A 23,978-nucleotide genomic window follows, 5' to 3' on the forward strand; every position below is an offset into this window, starting at 1 on the left:
CATGCATTCTAATTCTCACTCCAGAGATCTAAAAGAGCAACCACTTCATGCAGCAGGTAAAAGATCATGTCTAAGGGCAGCTCTGCCCCCACCACTTCTTGCTAACTCCCGGGTCAGCTTTCTCAGTCCTAAGTAGTTTTATCTCAAATACCTCTGTACAGCCCAGTGCACACTCAAGTCAATCAGTGTTTAGCCTATGCAGAATAAGAGTATTCAACAAAAATGAGTCATTCAGACATTCAAAGCTGAATACAGGCTTGCACAGAGACCTGACCCAAAGTAATTTTTGACATATTTTTTATTATAGAATGGAACTTTTATGCAATGACTTTAAGAGATTATTACTTTTCAAAACTTACAACAGAAAATAATTGAGGTCAAAAAGACACGTAACAGTTCCCTTCTCCCTGAATGAAATTTCAATAAATAGATTTCTCAAGACATCAAAAAAAGTCAGAGTCTGGAAAAAAAATAGAACACACTTTTTTTGATGTCTTGAGAAAATATCCCTGTCAGGCCAGATGGAGTAATGGTACAGGGGAGTATTATAATAAAAATATTAGTGAACTTATCTGTTTAATCTACCATATATACACTCCTATTGTAGCAGCTGTGGTTTTAAACGCTGCTATTTACAGATTTCTCTCTAACAGCATTTATAATGATTGCACATCTGGCTTGGGTTTCTCACCAATAGCTCACCTAAAGACCATGTTGCAGCTCATTGATACTGTGCATTTATTCTATGGGTGCTAATATCCTGGTTGTTTGATTTGTGCTAATCACTTTTTTTTTAATTTTGGGGTTTTGTTTGTTTGTTTGGGTTTTTGTTTTGGTTTTTTTTTTTTTTGTTCCATTTTCTAGTGAAGAGTTATAGATTACCTACAGGCTTGCTTTGTACCTCATTGATATCAGTTAACCAAATGGCAAATAAAATTAGAAAACAAATCACATTAGGCAGTGGACTTTAAGTAACAGATCATAGGTCCTTGTTCTCAGAATCCCCTCCTGCAGTTTTACGAGCATGTTGTCATTTTGCAGGTCAGAAATGCTTGCTGTTTGTCTCTTAAGTACTGCTTTTAGAGTATCATTTACTAACCACTCTGTTTATTTATAGAGGTTGATGCCAAGTTTCCGTCTGATAGCTTGGAGCTATGGATCACTCAAAAAAATCTTATCTTGTTCCAAAAATAACACACATAATGTCTTGCATTTGCCGGTTAGTGTTTGCATATGGCATATATTGCCACATTTTGAGGAAATGGCTCGCAATAATAATGAGAAAATGTGCCTAATGTGAAATTTTATACGATTTTTCATTGAAAACTTAATAATGTGTCCATTAAGAAATTTTTCTTGCTGCAATTGTTAATTTGGGATTTAAAAATAAGTTTGCCCACTTTTAAGGTAGGCAAGTTTCTGTTTTACCATGTTAGTTTAGGGTAAGTCTTTTTTATACTGATGTGAGAAAAGCCTCTCTGAAAAAATTGTACCAGTAGGAGCATGTAAGAACATTTTAAATGGCAGTGGGCAGTTTGGCAATGGGAACATTTTCAACAGCCTCTAGTGGTTGAAGGACAACAGAAATGGCTGAAGGAAGACTGATCTGTCACATTGCTGTTGTTTAACAACTCTGAACTTGACTAAGCAGAGTTTGGAGCTTCTGCTCCTTAGCTGGGTTGGAACTGTGTGAGGTCACCTTTCTGATATCTCTGGTGATATTTGTGCCTTCTCTCTGCTGCAGCCCCCCACAAGCCACCCACAGCTATATGATGGCTCCAACTTTTGCCTACAAAGAAAAAAAAAAGGGCAAAACAAAACAAACAAACAAACAAAAAAAAAACTGACGAAAAATAGGAACAAACTGTTTGGTTCCCTAAAACCAGCAAACCAAAATAGTTTGCCTTTTGTGTACAGTTTCTGCTTTCTTCAGATAATGTTGTGAATTACAGTGACAGGCGGTTTCACACAATTTAGCTAGCAATAGAGCAATTTACAATCTGGTCTTTTCCACTCAGCATTTCTACCCTGAACTAAGATAAATAGGGTTAGATGCCAAAATAAAACAGCAACAGTTTCTTCTCAAGCGCGTGTTTTTCCACTGTCACCTGCATGCAAGCCTCCCCTTTTCTCAAGCCCTTCGGGCAGTAAAGGATTTCAGCGCACGTTCCCATAGCTGTGATCCCTGAAGTACGCTCTGTTTCCCAGCACTGTGTTTTCCAAGAGCTGATCTTTTCCCCCGTACTCGGCTCTGGTGATGCCAGCCCTCGAGTCTCTGTGCAGTTCAGGTCCCTCCGCTCAGGAAGGACATTGAGGAGCTGGAGCGTGTCCGGAGAAGGACGGCGGAGCTGGGGAAGGGTCCGGAGCACAAGCGCTGTGCGGGGCAGCTGAGGGAGCTGGGGGTGTTCAGCCTGGAGCGAAGGAGGCTCGGGGGTGACCTTATCGCTCTGTCCAGCGCTGAGAGGAGGCTGAACCCAGCTGGGGTCGGGCTCTTCTCACCGGGAACAGGTGACACAGCAAGGCGACATCGCCCCAAGCCGTGCCGGGGGTGGACGTCAGGAGGAATTTCTTCACTGGAGGAGTGATTAAACACTGGAATGCATTGCCCATGCCTTGGGAGGTGGTGGAGTCGCCATCCCCAGAGGTGCTTAAGGACAGACTGGATGTGGCATTAGCGGCACTGTCTGCTGGTGTTCTACGCAGTGGGCTCGATGATCCTACAGCACTTTTCCAGTCTGAATATTTCCTTGACCCCGTGTTTCTGTAATTTGAGGAAAATCTACTGGCCGCAGCGAGAACAAACACACGCTTTCAAGCCCGACCATCTTTCTCTGCCCTAAGGGCAGAACCGTACAAAGCCCGCTTGACACGGGGCCGGCCCTGAGCCGCACGCGGTTTTCACACCAATTCCCCAGTCAAGCCCAGACTAATCAGAAGTGCCCCAGCCCCTGAGGCAGTCGGTGCCCTGAGGTGCCCTCGGCGGTAGTGCTGCACGGGCGTGCCCAGCCCCTGGGTGTGCAGAAGAGCAGCGACGGCCTCGAACCCGCGGCCCCGGCGCCCCCGGCAGTCCCAGCGCCGCCGCGTCACAGCGCCGCCTCCCGCCCCGCGTGCCCGGCGCTGCGGCGGCGTCAGCTGACCGCGGGTCACGTGACCCACCGGCGGGTGAGCGGGCGGCGGCGCCGGGGATGGAGCAGTGACGGTAACGGCGGGGCCGGGCCCGGCAGCGGGCAGGGAGGGAAGGAGGGGAGGAGGGAAGGGCGAGTGCCTGGACTAACCCGAGCGGCTACCGCAGCGCCCCGGCCTCCTCCCGGCGCCGCGGCCTGCCTCGGAGCTGGGCCGCGCAGGGCCTGGCATGAAGGGCAGCGCCGGCCGGGCCCGGCGGTACCGCGGCTCCCTGGGGCTCTGCCGGGCCGCGGGGCCGGTAGGCCTCCGCTCTGCCGCTGCGGAGGGTGTTTACCTCGGGGAGGGAGAAGCGACAGCGCGGCCCGGGGGGCCCGAGCCGGCGGCTGCGGGGCTGTGGGAACTGACGTCTAATCCCTGTGATCCAGGTCAGCGGCTCCGTGGGGAGCGAGGGCGGCGCCCCCCGCTCCCGGAGCCAGCCCCGGGTCGCCTCCGCCCGGGCGAGGGGGACTCCCCACGGCGCAATATCCCCGGCTTCCTCTTGGCCGCTTCTGTTTAGGAAACGTGGAGGCCAAGCGGCAGAAGTGATTTCTGAAAGCGACCGTAAAGAAGTGGCACCCTGGGGACTTAGCGCTAAGTCGCATCAGTAAATTGAGGTTTCCTATTGAAATAAATAGAAGTAATTGTCCCCTGCCCCTTGCCCTGCTTTTTTGAGAAGTGCAGTGACGTACTTGAGATTCTCTTTTGATCTCACTGTATGTTTTTCTGGGTACAGCATTGACAACTTGTTGATAAGTTTTACTTTAGATTGTAGTATGCTGCATGAAAGATCTTCCTTTGCAAATCCGTTTTCCTAATAAGATAGGGATGAAGCAGTGTACATTACAAAAAAGTTCTGGTCATGGAGGTACACCATGTGAACAAGCTACCCATTATTATTGCTTATTCTAGGTTTTGTTTTGAACACTTGGTATTTCCTGCTTTATCCTGTGATTCTTTTCTTTAATTTGCTTGGTTTTCGTTTTACAGTTGGTCTGTATGTATTTTTTGTCTGACCAGTATTTGTATCTGGTTTTCAAACCATTCTATAGCACTTCTCCTTTCTTCACTTCTTGTTTGGTATTCTCCATTGTTCTGATTTCAAGCCCCTTCATGTAAAACACTTAAAACTCTTCTACCAAGCTTTTTGTTCCCTTGTGTGTATTTGATAATACCTCAATTTTACCTGAAATGGCAAATAATCTTCCTTCCCATGGCTATTAGAAATGGAATAGAGCTTTAGGAAAACCAGCCACACAGACAAAAAATGGTGTGGGAGGAAGGGAAGTCCAGTGACTTAATGATTCCTGGGAACTACAATTGTTCCTCCTGTCCCATTTCTGGAAACTTTATAAATATTCTGTAGAGAGTATTGATGTTTGTGGAAAACATGAGAATGCAATGCTCCCTGTGTCTTGGTGAGTAGGATTCTGGATTTCTGTGTTATTGCTCTTCTGTCTTTTACTTGGGTGTTTGAAAGTTGCTGCTGCCACCTCTTAGTTTGTTTATCCAACATTTATTCCACAGCTTTTTCTAGTCCTAGTCTAGTCAAATCCAGACAAAAACAGTTTAAAGCTTCAACCCTTTGAGAGGTGAAGTTTATGGTAAACTTGGCTGTGCCTTTTATAGGGCCAGAGTTCAGTGGGGTGTAGGAAAACCTCTCCTGCTCTAAGTCTGGCATTCATTAAGGAAGATTATGCATCATAGTAGTGTGAATAAAAGGAAATTTTGTTTGTTCCAAATCATCAATAATTAGTAGATGCTAAACAAAGAAGCCCTGTAGCAGGGTGATAACTGATGTTGTGTGTCTGGTCTTGTAAATATTCTGATTTCTCAGTTACCTGTACCTGCCTTGGCACTGTCTGTGTTTGGGTTTGTGGCCCTGCTGTACTGTGCCTGGTGGTGCAGTGCCAGTGTCACAGAGTGTGTGCTATTGAGGCCTCAGGAACTGGGTGTCATCACCTCCTGCTGGAAACAAGGCCCCTTAAGTCCAAGGGGGTTGGCTGATATGCTAGGCTGTGCTTCATAGTAATTTAATCACTGGTAAACTTCAGCTTTAGGCTTCCTGAGTAGCTGAGCAAAAGAATCAGCAACCAGGCCTTTATCTTACCTGGAATTTCAACACCCTTGATAAGTTTCTGCCTCTAGAATGAATACACAGATGAAGGACCTAGGTGTGTTGTTTTGGGCAAAGTTTGCTACCACATAGTAGTTCTAATAAATACAACATTTGATTTGTTCTCTCTCAGCTAAATTGAGTGCTGTAGTCTGTGCTTGTGAAATGTAGGTTAGTCTATTCTTTCAAAGCTGCTACAGAAGACATTGCAGATACCAAAATTTGACATTTTCAGATTCTGTCAAGGAACACTTTGATTTTGTTCTTCATTCCCTTATTAAAAACAAGTGACTCTCAACCAGCTGTTTCTGCTCCTTAGTCACAAAGCCACCACTGTCTTGACTGATGCCAGTATGTCTTATCTTCTTGATGGTCTGAAGTGGCAACTGAGATATCAAGACTAGAAAGTGTTCTCCTTTTTGTTGAAATTTTTAGCTGCCAGAAGAAGCTTCTTTGCATTTAGATAGTTTTAGGCATTTACTTACTTTAAAATACTGTCCTAATGTGAAAAGTGATTGGAAAAGATACATCAGAGTTGAAATTTGTTTAGTTTTCTTATTTTTTCTCTGATGTTTTCAGAAAAAGTTGTCTGTTGTACAGACGCTGGAAAATGTATATAGCTGTAAAAATTATAATTTGAGTCCTGTTTTATTTGATTTATTTCCAGTTAGATTGTTTGCTTGTTATCTTTCTGTGAAATTACAGTTGAAAGATGCTAATGTTGCAAACTCAGCCCACTTTAACATATAGGATGGGCAGTTTAAAAAGACTTTCCAACTGTGTAAATGTGATTTGGAAAATAGGGAAAAAAAAGAATTTGAAACCACATGATACTGGTGGTAAAATCTCCTACAGTGACTGGAACTGCACTTCAGTAATATGGAACAAGATGTTTTTCTTCAGGCAAAGCTTTGACTGCTGTATTAATGGGACATTTTTTTTTTTCTTCTTTCCCTTGCTTCCCTTCTGCTAGCATCTTGCCTTTATCCTCAGAATCAAAAAACATCAAGATAAAGGCACAAAAATGACAGAGTTTTGGCTGATTTCCGCTCCTGGGGAAAAAACCTGTCAACAGACATGGGAGAAGCTACATGCAGCAACTACAAAACATAACAATCTTTCTATTAATTCAAAGTTCAACATTCCAGACTTGAAGGTATGTAAGCCCCATGTCATGTCCTAACAAGTGTATTTGTTTTATATCATCTTTGTTCTCTAGATTAAAACCTGCAGATGTTTTAGAGAGAATAGCTGACTTCTCTTGACGTTTATGTGTGGATCTAAGAAATAATTCAGACAGCAGTTATCTTTTTTTCTGGATTTCTGTGTTAGTTGTTCACTCTGTAAGTTTCCAAAATTCAGCGACCTGTGTTCTTTCAGCAAATAAAGCAGTTTTTTTCTGAGGATAATAGTCTTGATCTCACAGTGGTAGCAGCTACTTGGAGAAGAAAAATAGGAACTGGTGATCTGATTATTGAAAGTTTCCTTCGACTGTTTTGTCAAATTAATTTAATTTATTTTCTCTTCTGAATTTTCTGCTCCTTTTCTGTCTGAGATACAGTGAAAAGGCTCAAGTTAAAATACAAGAATTGATCAAACAGCTGTTCTGTCTTTTTTTTCCATCCAGAAGTAACATTCTTCCATTAGAGCAGTGGTTTATCTCTGGCTGAACATTCCAGCGTGACCTGCCAATATGTTGTGGAAAATGGGAAAAAACCTGTTTGAACTATTCAGAGAGAAGCAAATAGTAACAAAATCTGATAGTAGTTAATCTTGGTTTAATACAATCATCAGGGTATGGAAAAGTTATGAGCCAGTGTATTCATTTAGAAAGGTCTTTCCTGATGCCTGAATGTTTCTTGAACAACAATTTGGAGCTCAGTTTAATGTAGTGAAAGCTCATCAAAGCTTACAACATTGAGAAAAAAAATGCCATCAGTCTTTGTCTACAGAGAGGATCAAGTTCAGGTGGCATAATGTCTTTTTCTGCTCTCTTCTAAGGAATGAGCCCAGGGCACAAAGTGCTTCAGTATGTCTTTTAAGATCTTCCAACTGCCCTAACTTGTATTCTCATTTGAAGTGTCCTGAGTTAGAATAGGGACTAGAACAAATGGCTGTCTCTTCCCAGAAGATCCTTGGACATGAGTCAGGATGGCTTTCAAACTGTAGAGTATCTGCAGCATTTAGAGGATTTATTGCTGATGACTGTTGGGTCCCATCAGGGTTAGAAAGAATTGGTTTTGCTTCTACTCTGCTTCGTAAAAGGGGCAGAAGCTGAATATGTCTTATATGCAGTGGGAAGTAGTCTTGCTTCTGTGGACCTGGTGAAACTGTTTAAGCAGTAAGATCCTTTAGTTAAAACTCATTGAAACAGTAGTTTTGTCTTCACTGAACAGTCTTATTGCTTAAGCACTTGCTTGTCCTGAGGCTTACAAGTGACTAGTTTAAAATGAGCTTCCTTATTCTGCTTGTGGCCCACAAGAAGGTGGGGCATGGAAAGTAACTTCATAATGATGTTTCTTAAGTAATTCTCTTCCTTTCTGCTTCAAGGCTAAACAGAAAAGGAATGATGTGAATTTGGGTGGTCAGATATATAGAAAATAGATGCTAAGCTACAAATACATTAAATATTAATAGCATCTTGGCTAGACAGAAGATTCGTTTATGCCCTGTAATATTTCCCCAAGAAATGTGTACTCTAGGTACACGAAATTAGGGAAGAAAGTGTTTTCTGGAGGAGAAGGAAAGAAAGGGTGAAAGCTTGTAGACAGGCCAGATATTTTATTACCCAAGATGCAAAAAGTCCAGACTCTTGTTGGTCTGACTGCTGCAGTACTCTTGTATCCTCAACTTGTCAATTCCAGGTTACCTCCAGTGGCAAGATTCCTGATCAGTGAAGTTTTTTACATTTTATCTCAAGTAGTGCATTAAATGCTGAAGCAACTGCTTTGTGAAAAATACAGCAAATTCATAGTGTACACATTGTTTTAATGTGTTTTGGATGGCTGCTGAAGTTGAGCACTAAGTTAGTGAGGTAGTTCTGATCCTGTGGTGCTTTCAGAGAGGGTATCTAACAAATGAAACATAGGGTGACTTTGGTAGATCAAGATGTCTGAAAGTCCAGCATTTTATGTAGTTCTGCAGAGATACTTGCTGGGAGTTTGTAGTTTTTACTGTTAGCTGGTTTTACTTTCTATGTTTATATACACCTGCTAATGCATTTTGGTCTTTGCTTCTAGGTTGGCACACTGGATGTTTTGGTTGGTTTGTCAGATGAGCTGGCTAAACTGGATGCGTTTGTGGAGAGGTAACAGTTTGTTTTTACTAGGATGCAAAGTATTAGAATAATGATGTGATGGTTTGCCGAGTCCTAATAATAAGCAGGTTATTTTCAGCATTTTTTGTATCACAGTGATCCTCTGCAGGCAGTCAGCAAGCTAAGATTTAAGAAAGCTGAGATGCTGGTTTTCACAGTATCTGTTCTTGAAAAAAGAAAAATTATCTGAACTTCTTATGGAATAGTGGAATATTATACATTGATGGATGATGGTTCTCTGTATAGCAGTGCTGTGTGGTGCTGGGTCCTGGAGAATTGTTCAGAGCTGAACCTGACAGGTGCAGTAAGTGGTGATGAAACAAAGTAAAAACTTGTTCTTTTAGCTGGAATACTGTTACACACTTTGAGAAAGTAACCATGTAATTTCCTAATCCATACAAATGCTTAAACAGTATTAATATTAAAATGCAAACCCTATTGATTTTGAAGAAACTAATGGCCTTTTGAAAGTGATTTTGAGCAAAAATAGCAAAATTTCACATAACCAGAACTCACAGAGCCATCTTCTGTTTCAAGGGAAGAAATCTTAAGTACACATTTTTAAATAGAAAAGGAAACCCTTTGGCCTGACACTTGTGAATAATATTATACATGGCTTTTCAATTAGGAAGACAGGTCTTGAGTGTCAGATTGCATTGTCAGGGTTGCCTTGTGTTTAGTTTGGATTAGTGTTGACTTCTAACTCTCAGTCTATTTCTAGAAGGGGGTTAGAATTTTGGAAGTACGACAGATTTTAAAAAGAAATTGCAATATAGTGACATTACACTTGAAGTCAACACCAATGTGAGGGAGCTAGCCTCACCTTGTTGAGAACTGGAGTAGCAACAATAGAGATTTTAAATGAAGTTGTGGAATACTTCTGAGAGCTTGGTCTCCTTCAGAGACTGAGCTCAGGTCGTGCTCTCAGAAAGTTTGGATGTAGAGCAGTCATCATCCTTACTTTTGATCCAGTCTCAGGAAATTTAAAATCAGTTTTATGAATGCTGTTCCTCAAATAGGTTTGGAGTTTTGTTGGGTTTTCGTTTGTTTGTTTATATATATCTTTATCTTTTATTTTTCAGTGTTGTAAAGAAGGTGGCCCAATATATGGCTGATGTTCTAGAAGACAGTAAAGATAAAGTTCAGGAGAATCTTCTGGCTAATGGAGGTAAAGTGTTAACCTTGATATCCTAAAGTATCCTAAAACTGGGATTTTAGAAGGGAAGGCAATGATCCTGAAACTTACTGAAGTACAAGGAAGCCAAGTGCAAGGGGCTGCACCTGGGTCAGAGCAGCCCTCAGTGTCAATACAGGTGGGGAATGAATGGATCAAGAGCAGTCCTGCTGAGAAAGACTTGGGGATGCCAGTGTGCATTTTATTTCAGTAAAGAGCTGCACTTTTCTCTGAACCAATATTTTATTTCCAAAGCCATTTAATAGAATTATCACAGCTTGTATTGATGTAAGAGAGGCTAGTAATAGTGGATAAGGGAGTAGTGTAGTGTCTTTTGTAGATGGCTGTACAAACCTGTCACTTCAGGTGAGCCACATGGTCATTGCTGCCTTTTTTTTGCCATCATAACCTTCCCTTCATCCCACCCATTTTTCACACAGAGCAAAAAGAAGTTGCTTCTGTCTGTAGTTCTCCAGCCATCCTTGACATGGTAGTAAATGTCATTTACACTCTACAGAGGTGGAGAAACAGAGGTCATCCAAAGGCAGAGGTCATGGATAATTTACAACTTGTTTATTTTCAAATTTCTTAAGCAGCAGGGTCCACAGATGGGAAGGTCCAGTCTGTTACAGTTCTCTATTTTTTACAGCAGGTCTACATAGAATATAAAACAGTAGTCTTTTTATTGTCAATCTTAACAAAGTTCTTTAAAATTTTAGTTGACTTGGTCACCTATATAACAAGGTTCCAATGGGATATGGCCAAATACCCAATCAAGCAATCCTTGAAGAATATTTCAGAAATTATTGCAAAGGTAAGGTAACTTGTTTTGTAAAACTTCCCTGTTTCAACTTGAGATATTTATGCACAAAACTTGCTCTCAAAGCTATTTGTCTGTTGCAGTCAGCTAACAATAGTAGTGAGCTTTGTAGCAGATAGTAACCACAGAAATACATTAGGATGTGGCTAGGATTTGGAGAGTGCTCCCTGAAAGGCCATCATATTGTCTTTGCTGATTTTTGTTTCCTAGGATCACTGAGCTAACAAATAAATAGCCAGGAAATTATGTTTGCATTTCAGTTTTGCTTTACTAGCATGTTGTTTGTCTGATGTTCTCAAACCTTGTGGGCTGTTAGCAGTGAACCAGGGAACTTAATTTACATTCTGAAAGCCATGGCACTCAGTTGTGAGGGGAGAAGTAAGCTTTCATTGTTAGATGTAAAGAAAGCTCATTTGAAGAGTTGTCATGTGTTTTCCTCATCTTTACTTTGGCAAAATGTTTCATACGTGGAAGATTTAGTTTGCATTGTACTTGCATGTGAGCCTGTGCAGGGTCCTCAGCAGTGACTGGCTGATTTAGACAGTGACAGAGTTCTCTGTAGGCAACCCTTGCTTTAAGATCTTTCCAGCCTCTTTTCAGGTTGGGTTTTGTTTTTTCCCTTCCCTGTTTTCTGTAATCTGCAGATTGGCTTTTGGAACTGCCTGTATTACTAACTGGAAATACATAAGTTGGAAAAAGAGGCTGTTCTGGGTACCTGTGGAGGTAGTCTTTGGTGATAGATGCTAGTAGGGACTATAATGGGGTTGGGATGGGGGTAGGTGCTGGCAGGCTTGTGCTTTGCTATAACTGCAGATTCCTGTAACTATTACATTAATTTTTTTTTTTTTAGAGATTACAAAATCTTAATATATACTACAAAGCTGACTGAGAATGCAACTAGTACTTTCATTTTTGATTTTTTTTTTTGGGGGGGACTACCAATGTATCTTGAATTTATTTCACAAATTACATTTAGTAAGTATTCCTGGAAAACATCCGCAGTGTGGCCTTTTGTTGAAGGATGACTGGTTGTCTTACAGATCTGAGGATTTTCACATTAAAAATATTCACAGATACAGCATAAGAATCTTAGTATATGACACTAGTGCATAATATTTGCTTCTTCAGAACAAGGTACCAAAATGAAGCATTGAACTTTTTACAGCTGTTGTAGTACAGCACTTTTTTTGCAGAAATTAAATTTCTTGAAAAAGAAACAAAGTACATGAAGAGATACACCCTTTATTGAAAATGATCAAAGATTCAGTGCATGTTATTCTGTGTCCTGGAGTTTGCTAGATAAATAATCTGCTTCAACAAAGTTGTACCCTAGAAACCTGAACTTTAACTGTCTTACATTCTTTATCTACTTCAGGGACCTCACTGACCTATTGGGTTGGACAGTAAATGCAGAGAAACAGGTCTGCTGGAGTTCATCCTGAGTCATCCTGTTGGGGATTTCCATTTCTCTTCATGTTTAGCTGTGTTTGTATTCTATAAGGACAGCTTTAGGACACCTGTGTCATAAATCTGATTTCAAATAGTTTATAAAATATTTTCAGCTGTGAGCCATAGATGTGTGGCTGTAAAGTAGAGAAGGAAGATGACTGAAGATGTCTTATGCTCTTATAGAAATGACCCCTAGGAGATTATATCACAGGACTTGAAGCAGTTTTGTCCCAAGGCAGGAAGGAGTCCTGACAATGATAAAATCTTCATGTAATCATGTGCCAAAGTGAAGATACAGGAAAATGGATAGAGCTACATTAATTAAAATCTGTGAAGCCTCATGACATGTTGATGTTAAATAATTTGAAAAGCTTGTCATATCATGAATTACTACCTTTCCTGTATGGTTTTATATCATCCTCACTCACTCAGGCAGCAGATTCTGATATCTGTCAAAATAAGTAATGGCAATTGCAGTGGGGGGTTTGTCAGTTGAGAAGAAATTACAGTAGTGTTGGAAACATTTAAAATAAAATTATATCTGCTGAAACTATCCATTGGGTTTTTTCAGCTTTTAACTTTCTGAAGTTTTGTGACCCCAGTGTCAGTACAGAAGACTTTGGAAATGGCATCTGTGCTATGTGAGAGCTGTCACTTAACTGAGTCATTCTTTGAATTTGAAATTAGTCATCAGGCTTATGCAAGGAGACAACCTCAATGTTTTTAGTGCCCTAGTCCCACCTTTTCAGCAGCCCAGGCATGCACTGAAGTGCTACTGCTCAGTTGTATGGCTACAAGACACATATTGCCAGTGACCACTTCAGTGGTTTAAATATCTGGGTTTGCTTTCTGTAGAAATAGGCTCACTATGTTAGACTGGCACTTTCCTTAGCAAACCATGCATGAGTCTGCTTCCTTTTGCAATGACTTTTGTGAGTTATTCACCAATTCTACTCGCAAAAGAAAGTTTGTATTGTTGCTTCATTTGGTAGTTTTACAAAAAATTATTTTCAAGAGCTCTGTTGTGGCATTGAGGTTTGTGGTTCTGTATATTCTAACATTCAGTAGGAGGCAAAGCTCGTTGTTTTTTACAATAAACTTCAGTCAGTGCAGCAGTAACAGGTTTTTGTCTAAGCAGTCATCTTTTAAAAGACTACTGACTCTACAAACAAGAGCAATTAGAGTATTGTCAATGCTGAATGGAACTGGTTTGTAAAGGCTGTGTTCGGTATTGAAGGTTTTTGGGGTTTGTCATTAATAACGCAGAGTTAGACTGTTGTTGGAAGTCTTGATCCTTGGAAAAGACACAGGATTGTCAGTCTGGGGAAGAGCTGAAATGCACAAAGGTACTAGCTTAATATCTTCTGATTAATTTCCCCCTTATCCTGTCTTCGAGATGTAAAAAAAAGGTGTTAAGTCTTGTAGTATTAAAAAGCTTGCATGATGATATATGCCTTGTGTGACACCTGCTGAAATGTTCTGCATGTTGCATTGCTAGAGGTATCAGTCAAAGGATTTAAATAGCTTAAAGTACTCATATGTTTAATTTTGTCATTCTCAGAGTATTTTTTCTAAAGGACTTCTGTATCTGTAAAGGTACATGCTGTTAGTATGTTGCCACATGAAACTAACAGAATGTTCAGGCTTTTGATGACTTCCTGCTACAGGCAATCCAACTTAGGTGTTACCGTAAACAAGGTCCCTATTTAATTGACTTGCTTTTAAGAGAGATTTATTTTGTGGAAACAAAATCATATCTGGGTCTCCAAGCTGATGTGTTTTATGCAAACAAAATGTTTTGTCAGTGGTCTAAGTCCAGACTAAAGGGAGAGTCTCTTGACAGTGTTCAGAAACTTGTCCCTGGGAGATTTTTTCATTCTTGTACCTCCACATACTGCAGTGAGGAGGCAGTGAAGGAGGCAGTAGGCAGCATTATAATGCCAGACCAACACTGTGCCATGTTCTTTCAGTTACCCAGCTGTTACTGAGTGCACTGATTTTAAAATGCTTCCTTGGGTAGGGTACATGCAGATAGATACCAGTATGGTTGGCAGTTTAAGATGTACTGAAGTGCTTAATTTGTTTTGTATTCTTCCACTTACTGCCAAATTATCTAGCTGGGAATGAATCATTTTTGGTAATCATGCTAATGAGGCCATCCTTCTCAAATCCAGGATTAACTGAGCATCAGTGGCAAGCTGAACAAAAGTTCTATTCTAGTTCTTTAGACACAGTTCCTTTTCATTTTTCAGGGAGTAAACCAGATTGACAATGATCTAAAAGCAAGAGCCTCGGCATACAATAATCTGAAAGGGAATCTTCAGAATTTGGAAAGAAAGAATGCGTAAGTTGTATTATTTTTTGCTAATGTAGTGCAGGAACATTATCTAAGCATGAAAACTTAATAAAATGTGGAGTGATACAGGCTCTAAGCTAAATGCATTTTTTTAGGTGTTTTATCAGTCTTGAAGAGCAGCTGTCATAAAAGCACATTTATTACCAGCTGTCTGGTTGATATTAATTTACTTGTGACTGAAAAGCAATTGAGAAATCACAGAAGCATGTACAAATAGCATAAATTGCTGCAACTTTTGAGAGGAACTTGCTGTTAGCTGCTACTTACCTTAGGTATCTTGTCTAAATAAGTCAGTCTTTCGTTCACTCCAACTTAACTGGTTTTCTTCCCTTGGAATTTACCAGCAGAGACAGCTGTTGTGTACAGGCAGGTAATAAATTAAACAAGGAGTGTGTGTTGTCATATCCATGTGATGATTATCTGAAGTACAGCTGAGGTACAGTAGTTCTTCTGTGCAAATGTGGTTGATTAATGTGTCTGAGCCCTGCCATTACAGTGAATGGTGCAAGCCTGCTGGCTGATTCAGAACCATGGGTCATGCCAATGACAGTACATGACAAGCTGTTTTGGGAGTGAGACACAAGTTCTGTGCTAAGCCATGATACTTTGTCAGCTGAAGGCCATCATACTTATGGCCATTCCTGGTCTTTTATGAATATGAGGAAAATACACTGCTTTAAGTTTTTTCTGATGTTCTGTATGTTGATCTGTACGAGGTTAATTACAGCTCTGAGGCTCTGTGTACTAGAGTCCACAGTTAATGGTTTTAATGGTTCTTGTGGTTCTAAATAACTTTTAAAAAGAAAAGTTTGCCACTTAAGTGTGTGACGTTTTTGGAATGTGGAAATGACGCAGAGCAGTGCAGCTACTGATAAAAATTTCAGTGGCTTTGGACAGTGAGATATAAAATGCATGTAAGGAGATTTTGTTTGCTCTGCTAAGAGGAGTTCTGTAGGCAAAATGTATTTTTGAGAATGCTATATTATCAAGCACTGGAAACTGTTATCCAGACAAATTCAATTCTTAAACATGTAATTGTTCTGGCTGTCTTTGTTTCTCTGCAGGGGAAGCTTGCTAACCAGAAGTCTTGCTGATATTGTAAAGAAAGAGGACTTTGTACTTGATTCAGAATATTTGGTCACATTATTAGTGATTGTGCCGAAGTAAGTTTATTCATCCAAGAGCAGAATACGATAAGAAATCTTAATCAAATAGTAGATCTGACAACCCTATAATACTGTAAGAGTGATATGTGATTTAACATGGGGTTTTCCTGGATGAGCAAACAGAGCTTTTAGGATGCTCAGGAGGGAAAAGTGAGCACCTGTGCCTGCATTCCTTTGTTCACAAAAACTCCTCATAAGGACTGCTGAGTGCTCATAAATTTCTTGAAGAAACTGGAGATTAGATTTATGTCTTATCCAGTGTTTGCTATGACTACTCCATGTTCCAGATGGTGAACTTATGAAAATAAGTGCTGAGTAAAAACATGACTTGTTTTACATTAGAAGGCTTAATCATTAAATTATCCTGTTTAGGACTATGCCAACTTTCACCACTTAGTGAGTGACCTCTTTACTGCTTTGCTGTGCATGTTTTTAGATTGCCTGAACACTGATTTTTTTTTTTTTTCTTACCTACCTAAGTCTCTGCCTTTGGAATCCTGCTTATGTTGTGTCAAAGGCTTGCTGGGGGAACAGGCTGTTCTTACTTGAAATGTTTGAACAACAGAAACCTCATGTTTTCCCCTGGCCAAGGAAAGTGGTGATATGTCACTTTGGTGTCCTCAAAACTGTTGTAAAATGAGAAAATAGCCCTTGACTGTCTTTCTGGAGCTGCAAGCAAAGAGAGCTTCTAATTTATGAAAAGCCCACTGGCTCTCTCTACCACAGGAACCATTAGAATCTGTCACATGTCAAATTGTGGTGAAGGACAAATGGTTTTGCAGTGGCTTTAGCAAAAAGCAGGTGGTTCGAATATCTCAGCTGTTATTTTTCTTTGACTTGTTTTTGCTGTTGAAAGGATGGAACCTCTTCATAACCAACTACAGAAAGACAGGGCTTCCAAAATTCCCAGTCCTTCAGGCAAGTGCGGGACTCTAGGGAACCTGTATATAATTGTGGAAGAAGTATTTCTCTGCTCAAAAAGCAGAGTTGCATGAGGAATTTCTGATTAACCTTAACAGTTAATATTCCATTTGGTACCCTGAGATTTGTACTTAATGATGATTCAATTTCATAGTTCTTTAATTTAAAAATGTTGCACTTGTAAACTGACAGGAAGACTGAAAATATGGTACTTTTGCTATCACTATAGTCTATCAATAATTATAAAAACAGCATGAGTAGAACTGAGAGTTTGTTGAGTCTTGCTTATTTCTGACCACTTATACCTGAGATGGAAGGTGTTATGATTAAATGTTTTTGCCTTTAAGAGAAAACTTGATCCATTAATCTCAGATAAAAAGTCTAAGAATAATATGTATTTTCTAGGTTAAATTACAATGACTGGGTTAAGCAGTATGAAACACTAGCAGAGATGGTTGTACCACGTTCCAGCAAGTAAGTTATTGAATGCTAAATCTCATATTGGCATGTGATGTTTTTCAGGAGTGTTCTTTATCTAGAAGGACTCTGAATTTTAAAGCTTGGTCAAAAACTTGTCAGTATGTGTAGCTTCATAGCTTTATCTGATCAAATAATTGAGGAAAAATTCAGATGAACTTTAGGGTTAACAGAGTTATCAAACTTAACTTATGTGAGTGGAGTAAGAGACTTGAAAAGTTAACCTAGTTCTGGTCAGATATGTTCAGCTTCTAGCTGGAGTGTGATGGAGATAAGCAGCAAATGCTGGCTGCTGGCCTGTAAGATTTAGGTCTGTATTCACAGGACTTGAAACAATTTGTATGAACTCTTTGAAAACTTCCAAAGGATGGAGAACTGGAAGTGTAAATGATTTTGTTGTGTACAAAGAAAGGTAGCTTGTCTCTTTGTGTCCCTGGTGTCAAGCTGGTGCTAGGTGCTGTGGTGGGCAAGATTAAACCACTTTAGCAACCTTGCAACCACATCAAGGATAAAGTCTACATGTAGCACAGAGCATTGGTTTGTGGGTAATTTTAACTGGCAGACTGAGGTTTTGATCAGGCAAATCTGATATTACTGGTTCTGTGCCAGTTAAAAAATCTGAACTTGCTCTGGATAGCTTCACATTTGATAGACCTGCTAGTAGTTCTTAATTAATTATTGGGAAACTGTGGTCTAGGGCTAACTTAAGAAAAGGCAGCTTATTAAACTGTGGGATAATGCTTGTGTTGAAGACAGTATGACATTGAGGAACAGTCTAAATCTGTTCAAGCTTTTTTTTCCTAAGGTAAAGCATCAAAATAAGCAATATTATTTTTAATTATAAAACAGTAAATCTAGGGGTCATATTTACAGCTTAAGAAACATTTTCTTTTGCCAACCTGGATCTTTTTAATTTGTGTACTTTTCTATTTTATATCCATTTCATTCTTCTTTAAAGCACACATTTCTAATAAATTTGTAGTCCAAATGTTTCAGTACTCAACCAGCTTCAGTTGCTTTTTTTGTTAAATAGTTTTTAATTTGAATTAATATTGTGTGAAGTGGTTTTGTATGATGAAGTCTCTGAATGTGAACTGTAAGCTGCCATCATTTATGAAGGGAGTAATTAAGAGCAGTCAGTTACATTCTGTATGAGGTGCTTAACTAGGAAACTAAATCCTGTATAATTATCTACATTTATGTCTTGCCTTGTAGCAATAAAGTACAACATGTGGTACTGTGTGACTGATCTGTTCTGGTTTGAACCTGATTTTTTCTGACACTTGGTTTGTTTTCTCTCTGTGTAGTGTACTATTTGAGGACCAAGACAGCTACCTTTGTAATGTCACCTTGTTCAGGAAGGCAGTGGATGACTTCAAGCACAAAGCCAGAGAGTACAAGTAAGGTTTATTTTGTGTGCATTCTGTCTCTTATGCTTTGAAGGATCTCTAGATAGGCACTTTTGATTTTATTCATTTCCAAATGCAGATTTATGGTCCGTGACTTCCAGTACAATGAGGAAGAGATGAAAGCCGATAAAGAAGAAATGAATAGACTGTCAACTGACAAGAAGAAACAGTTTGTAAGTCTTAATAAACTGGTCATTATAGAAATGTGAGACATCTAAGACTTGTTATTGCTACATAAAAATTTCATGAAGTTGTGATTCAGAGAAAGCCTTGTAAGGATGACACAATGTAGCCAGCCTGCCACCCAGCTAATCTGCTCTGGGATAATTGAATTTCCTGCAGCACAAGTGCTCCTCGCTGCATTGAACCAAGGGCTGGCATTGCAGCTCATAATGTTTGAAGTTTGAAAATGGACAAGTGTTTGAATTGCGTAATCAGATATTACTAAAAGGATCTTTACTGTAGTTAGATCATGACAACTGAGATGGGGAGCTGAAGAGACAGTGGGAAGTCTCATTAAATGTCTCTTTACTTTGTATCAAAAACACTCTTAAGCCATTATGTCTGTAGTGAACTCTGTCTTGTCTTTTATTATCATGGTACAGATATTGAGTAACTGATTAAATATGCATAATAGGCTGAGTCTTTTTTTCTGAAGTTTGAATAGCTTATTTTTTTTAACCCTTTTCTCTTTCACAGGGGCCTCTGGTTCGGTGGCTGAAAGTTAATTTCAGTGAAGCTTTCATTGCATGGATTCATGTGAAAGCGTTACGTGTTTTTGTTGAATCTGTTTTAAGGTAATGAGGCAGATTTGAATTGTGATTTTTCTTCCTAGACTTGATAAGAATTTACATCTAGCTTGGATTTACCAAGCTGAAGCATGTGAATGCTGCTCTTCTGAGAAGGAGGAAGCAAAAAGCAGGGCAGTAAGAATAGCTGGTGGCAATAACTCTTGTTCCCAGTTGTGAAATATTTGAGGTAGATAATTGTGTATCTTCCCTTTGGATGGTCTTTTCACTATTGCTTTAGGAGTTAGATACTCTGTATGTAGCAGGGAGACATATTTGCTGATTTTTAAGTTACTTTATGAGCTGCTTGTAACGAGAACTAACTACATCTTACATTTAAATGGCAAATTTGAATAGTTCAGAATAAAAGCTATTTGAGCTTCCAGTAACATAGTTTGGCATCATGAAATGTATGCTTTTTCTTTAAGACATGCCTTTTGTAGTCTAAACTTTTCAGAATTAAACCACTCAATATTCTAACTAGAAAATTTATCTGCTTTTTCTCTTTATACTATCCACAAGTGTTGTTACGAGTTAAGTACGACTGTAGTTGTTCTGGAAAGGAAAGACCTTTCTTTTCTGTAGTTGAAGACATTCCTGCCATGGTCAGCAAAGGGCAAGGTGTTTTTAGCCTTTTGGATAAGTTGTCATAATGGAGAAAAACAGAGGAGAAAAAGAAAACAAATCACATGAACTTGCATTTGTGCTGCTATGGCCTTATTGTGAAGACAAAACTTGAGTAAAGAAGAAAGCTGAACTTTATTAGAATGCTGGCAGCTGTTTCCACACTCCTAGAAAGGAGGGTTAAGTAGAAATGCCATTTTTTACTAAGAGTCATATGCAAAGTAATCTAATAGAGTGTTCAAAATTTAGTCTGACTGTTGAGGTAACATTGAGAATTATGCTTAAGTACTCAAGGATTTAAAATGGTTTTTTAAGTATTTAGGCTTCTGTTTTGTTGTTTTAACCTTAAAATTCTACTTTTTTGATGCCTTATGAATTGTAGACACAGAATGGTTTTGCAGAAATGGAAATGAGCAGAATTTCCTCTTCAGCAATAGGATTAATTCTCAAAATAAAATTCTGCTTTGAATTATGAAAGAAGGTTTATTTCAACATTTCCATAGTTTTCTACTTGACTTCCTCAGGTATGGTTTGCCAGTTAACTTCCAGGCAATGCTGCTTCAGCCTAATAAAAAAACAATGAAGAAACTGAGGGAAGTTCTGTATGACTTATACAAACATCTTGACAGCAGTGCTGCAGCTATCATTGATGTAAGTGCTTTTGAACTGCTACTAGTGTGTTTAAACAAAGCAAAAAGTCTGTTGGTATCATTAAAAGGCTATGCCTCTCCATATTCTTCATGTTCTCACAGTACAGAGCATTTTATCTCCTTAAGAAAGTACTGCTTCTGTTTTACACTTTTTCAAGGCAGATGGTATTTAAAGTTGCAGTCAATATATTTGAATAGCTGTCTGATTCAAAAGTCACATGTAATTTTTTCTTACTGCATTCTTTCCTACTACTGATGGAAAGATAGACTGCCAGTTAGCATAGTAGTCCTCTGCTGAAGAAGGCTGAATCACTGTCACAATGGAATCAGCCTTTCCATCTGTAGAGGTCTCATTTTCATGTGTAAAACAGGTTTGTTGGGAGGCTTATTCTACTAATTTGTTTTGTATTGAAATGCAGTGATTTTCATAGTTAAAGTTGAACTAGAGATATCATGAGTTTAACTTAATTAAAAAAGATTCTTAATATTATATTGAATGTAATGTATTTCCAGGTCTTTTTGTGGAAAGAGGATGTGAGACAATTTAGGTGAAAATTAAAGATGCTGAACTTATGTAAATTCCTGGATCATTCAGCACCCTATAACATTCTTATCAGAAACTGACAGTGTTTAGATGTAATAGTGATGATTTGTGTTTAGTATAGCAATGGATGTGGATTGATACAGAACAATGTAGACTGTGAAAAAGCACTTTGTATTTACTTCTGAAAAATAGGGTTAGTCTTTTGTCAGCTCGAAGTCTTACCTGGTTTATTTGCTTCCACAAAACATGTGAATATTTCATCTACTTCTTAATAGGAGTCTGAATTGTAAGATTATAACTGGTTTCAAAACTTTATTTGCAGGCAACTATGGATATTCCAGGTTTAAACCTCAGCCAACAGGAGTACTACCCATATGTGTACTACAAGATCGATTGTAATTTGCTGGAATTCAAGTAAAAGTTCCCTAACATGACAATCTTCTCAGTATTGGTGTAAACAAACAGAAGTGAGGTTGAAGTATAATAATACTTTTAACATTCTACTAATCATATGCTTGCTTCTTATGTTAGGTGAATTGAACACACTGTGGTCCATCTCTAGACATTTTCTTTTTAAAGAACAGTGTAGGTAACCAGCTTTTAATCGACTATGTCTGTAAATGTATATTGAGAGAATTGAAGTATTTATAAACAGAGTGATTTATTTAAGGAAAAGCTTATCCCTCTTTCATATGGTGGTCTGTGTTAATTCCATTTACTGTTGTTTATAAAAAAAACTTGTTTACAGAAGACTAGTGTAAATGTTCATGGCCATTTTGTTCATTTGATTTAGTAGATATAACTGTGTTAACGTTGTTGAACTGTGATGTAAAGTATGTAAAATTGGTATGAAATCGTGCTTTCTGAATGGTTTAAAATTACAATTGATGCACTGTAAACACAGGGAAAATAAACATACCTGTGCAAATGTGTCACTTTCTTGTACCACGTAAAATTGCAGATACTTGTGTCTAAACTGAAGCAATGTGTTAAGTCTTTAATAGTGCTGCATCCTGTATGCACTAGTACAGAAATGCAATTCGCTTCAGCACAAGTACTTTTAAGGGATGCACGAATTAATTTTGCTTTGTGCAGAAAGGCTGGAGTATATTCACACACAAATGTGTGAATTTTTTTCATGTTTTTATCTTGGTGACTCTAAAGAAAAGGTGTGTTGGGAAGCTGATGGCAAGCTGGGATAATAACAAGCTGGGCTGAGCTGGGATTTTCATAATTCTTTGTTCTTTTCAGTCAGTTGAAGCTTGAGACTATTTTATGGCTTTGAATGCTGTGCTATTAGTTTTTTGTTTGGTTTTTTTTTTTTTTTTGCAACATCTGTTCTACCACACAGGGAATATGAGGGCTTCCTTTTAATGTAGATAGAGAGGAGTTGTTTATTTCAGTAGCAGCTATTACAAGTATTCTACCTGTCTGAATAGTTAAATATGCAGTAAAAGCTGCAGTACTGTTTAAAACTGACTTGAATCAAGTGATTCACTGTATTCTTTTCTCATTTAGTCCCTAACTGAAAATATCAGTATTGTGACTCCAAGCAGTATAGAGTTTTGGGATCAGCTGTGGGATATATAATCATAACCCAGCAGTACCTTTGAGGAATTGGCTCACTTTGTAAGCCTATATTGATATCTCTAATTATTAAAAGGTAAGTCTGGCTTTGAGTGCAAGAGTTGCATTGAGCTACTGATTTTGATGGGGTTTGATGTCTGTGAAAATATTTGCTGTATAAATTTATATTTGCTTTTCTTCCTGTTTTTATTGACAAAAAGGGAAATAGTGAGATCAGGTGTCCTGTTGTGGTCACATTTCTTCTTCTCCCACTTCTCATTTCCTTACAGAAGATAACAGCTGTTCACTGTGTTGTCCAGGTTGTTAAAGTGTGCCCAAGTGGAAGAGGTTCCCTTTTATCACCCAGCTCTGCCTCTTCCACTGGCTTTTGTTACTGCCACACACAAAGGTTGTCTTCTTGGTTCTGGGCCCACTATAACAAGTACACTGCTTAAAGATAAAGAGGGGTTTTTCTGTCCTGTCTCTCTAATCACAGGATGAATCAGGATAAACTGTTGTCTCTGTTCTTCACCTTAGTTCTCTTGATTTTGTTTTCAAGACTGTCCTACAAATAAGTGTGGCTAAGGGCTTAGGTTTCCAGTAAGTACTGTATGAAATGCTTTGCTGCATATTTGACCCTGTTCAAGATACTGGTGCCTGCTCAATCAGCCTCAGATCCTTCTGAAATGAATGGAACCAAAGGGCAGGTGGACAGTAGGAGGACACCACCATCCAAAGGGAGGGTAGCAGTCAATATGCTGAAAAACAGAGATGTGGAAATGCTGGAGGAATGGGCTGGCAGACGCTGCATGGACTGCAGCAAATAGAATTGCCAAGTCCTGTGCTGGGGGACAAATAACTTATGCCCCAGTCTCAGCTGGGTGTGGACTAGCCAGGAAGAAGCACTGCAGAGAAGGAGCTAGGATTGCTCATGGGAAACTTGTGATTGTGCCCAGCCATCTCCTGAGATGACCATTAGCAAGAGGGTAGCCATCCTTCCCCAGTATTTGGTACTTGTAAAGTCATGTCTGGGCTCTGTAATGCGAGAAAATGGAGTACCACAATGGAGAAAGTCCAGTGTAAGCTACCCAAGCTTGTCAGGGAGGTGGAGCATGTGACACTGTGACTGGGAAAATGGTGTCTCTCTATACTGGGGAAGAGATGGGAAAAGAGCAGATTTTACTGATACTTACAACTGCCTGAACAGAGGATACAGAGAAGATGGAGCTTTCTCATGTGCCTGAGCACTTCTCAGGTACATGGCAATAAGGAGAGGCAAAGGATGCAAGTTTGAATGTGGGAAAGTCTCACTGGATGCTGTAGGGGGTTGACCTTGGCTGGTGGCCAGTAACCCACCAGCTCTTGTCTCACTACTGCCTGATGGGACAGGGGAGAAAACAAGGTGATAAAGCTCCTGAGTTGAGATAAAGACATAGAGATTGC

At 39.3% G+C, this 23,978-nt stretch overlaps 1 protein-coding gene across 4 annotated transcripts; it reads left to right on the plus strand.

Moving 5' to 3' along the window:
- The first annotated feature begins 6,025 nt into the window (after positions 1-6,025).
- ATP6V1C1 (ATPase H+ transporting V1 subunit C1) lies at positions 6,026-22,691 on the plus strand. Of its 4 annotated transcripts, none has more exons than XM_062490741.1 (12): positions 6,026-6,431; positions 8,515-8,582; positions 9,674-9,764; positions 10,469-10,579; positions 14,287-14,378; positions 15,455-15,553; positions 16,883-16,951; positions 18,262-18,354; positions 18,443-18,536; positions 19,063-19,160; positions 20,300-20,426; positions 21,292-22,691. In XM_062490741.1, the coding sequence occupies exons 1-12, from the start codon at positions 6,300-6,302 to the stop codon at positions 21,385-21,387; spliced, it is 1,170 nt and encodes a 389-aa protein (XP_062346725.1). In that variant the 5' UTR covers positions 6,026-6,299; the 3' UTR covers positions 21,388-22,691. The 4 variants fall into 4 exon arrangements, with proteins under 4 accessions (XP_062346725.1, XP_062346736.1, XP_062346744.1 ...); XM_062490752.1 differs by having other exon boundaries at positions 9,674-9,759; positions 10,485-10,579; XM_062490760.1 differs by lacking the exon at positions 15,455-15,553 and having other exon boundaries at positions 9,674-9,759; positions 10,485-10,579.
- Positions 22,692-23,978: the final 1,287 nt, after the last annotated feature.

Source organism: Cinclus cinclus, chromosome 1 (genome assembly GCF_963662255.1).
Source record: "Cinclus cinclus chromosome 1, bCinCin1.1, whole genome shotgun sequence".
Lineage (NCBI taxonomy): Eukaryota > Metazoa > Chordata > Aves > Passeriformes > Cinclidae > Cinclus > Cinclus cinclus.

Excerpts from the sequence above, each read along its gene's own strand:
- ATP6V1C1 (XM_062490741.1), top strand. The coding sequence starts at position 6,300 with ATGACAGAGTTTTGGCTGATTTCCGCTCCTGGGGAAAAAACCTGTCAA. Across the intron at positions 10,580-14,286 it reads TTTCAGAAATTATTGCAAAG|GGAGTAAACCAGATTGACAA; the intron begins GTAAGGTAACTT and ends TTCATTTTTCAG. Across the intron at positions 15,554-16,882 it reads TTATTAGTGATTGTGCCGAA|GTTAAATTACAATGACTGGG; the intron begins GTAAGTTTATTC and ends TGTATTTTCTAG.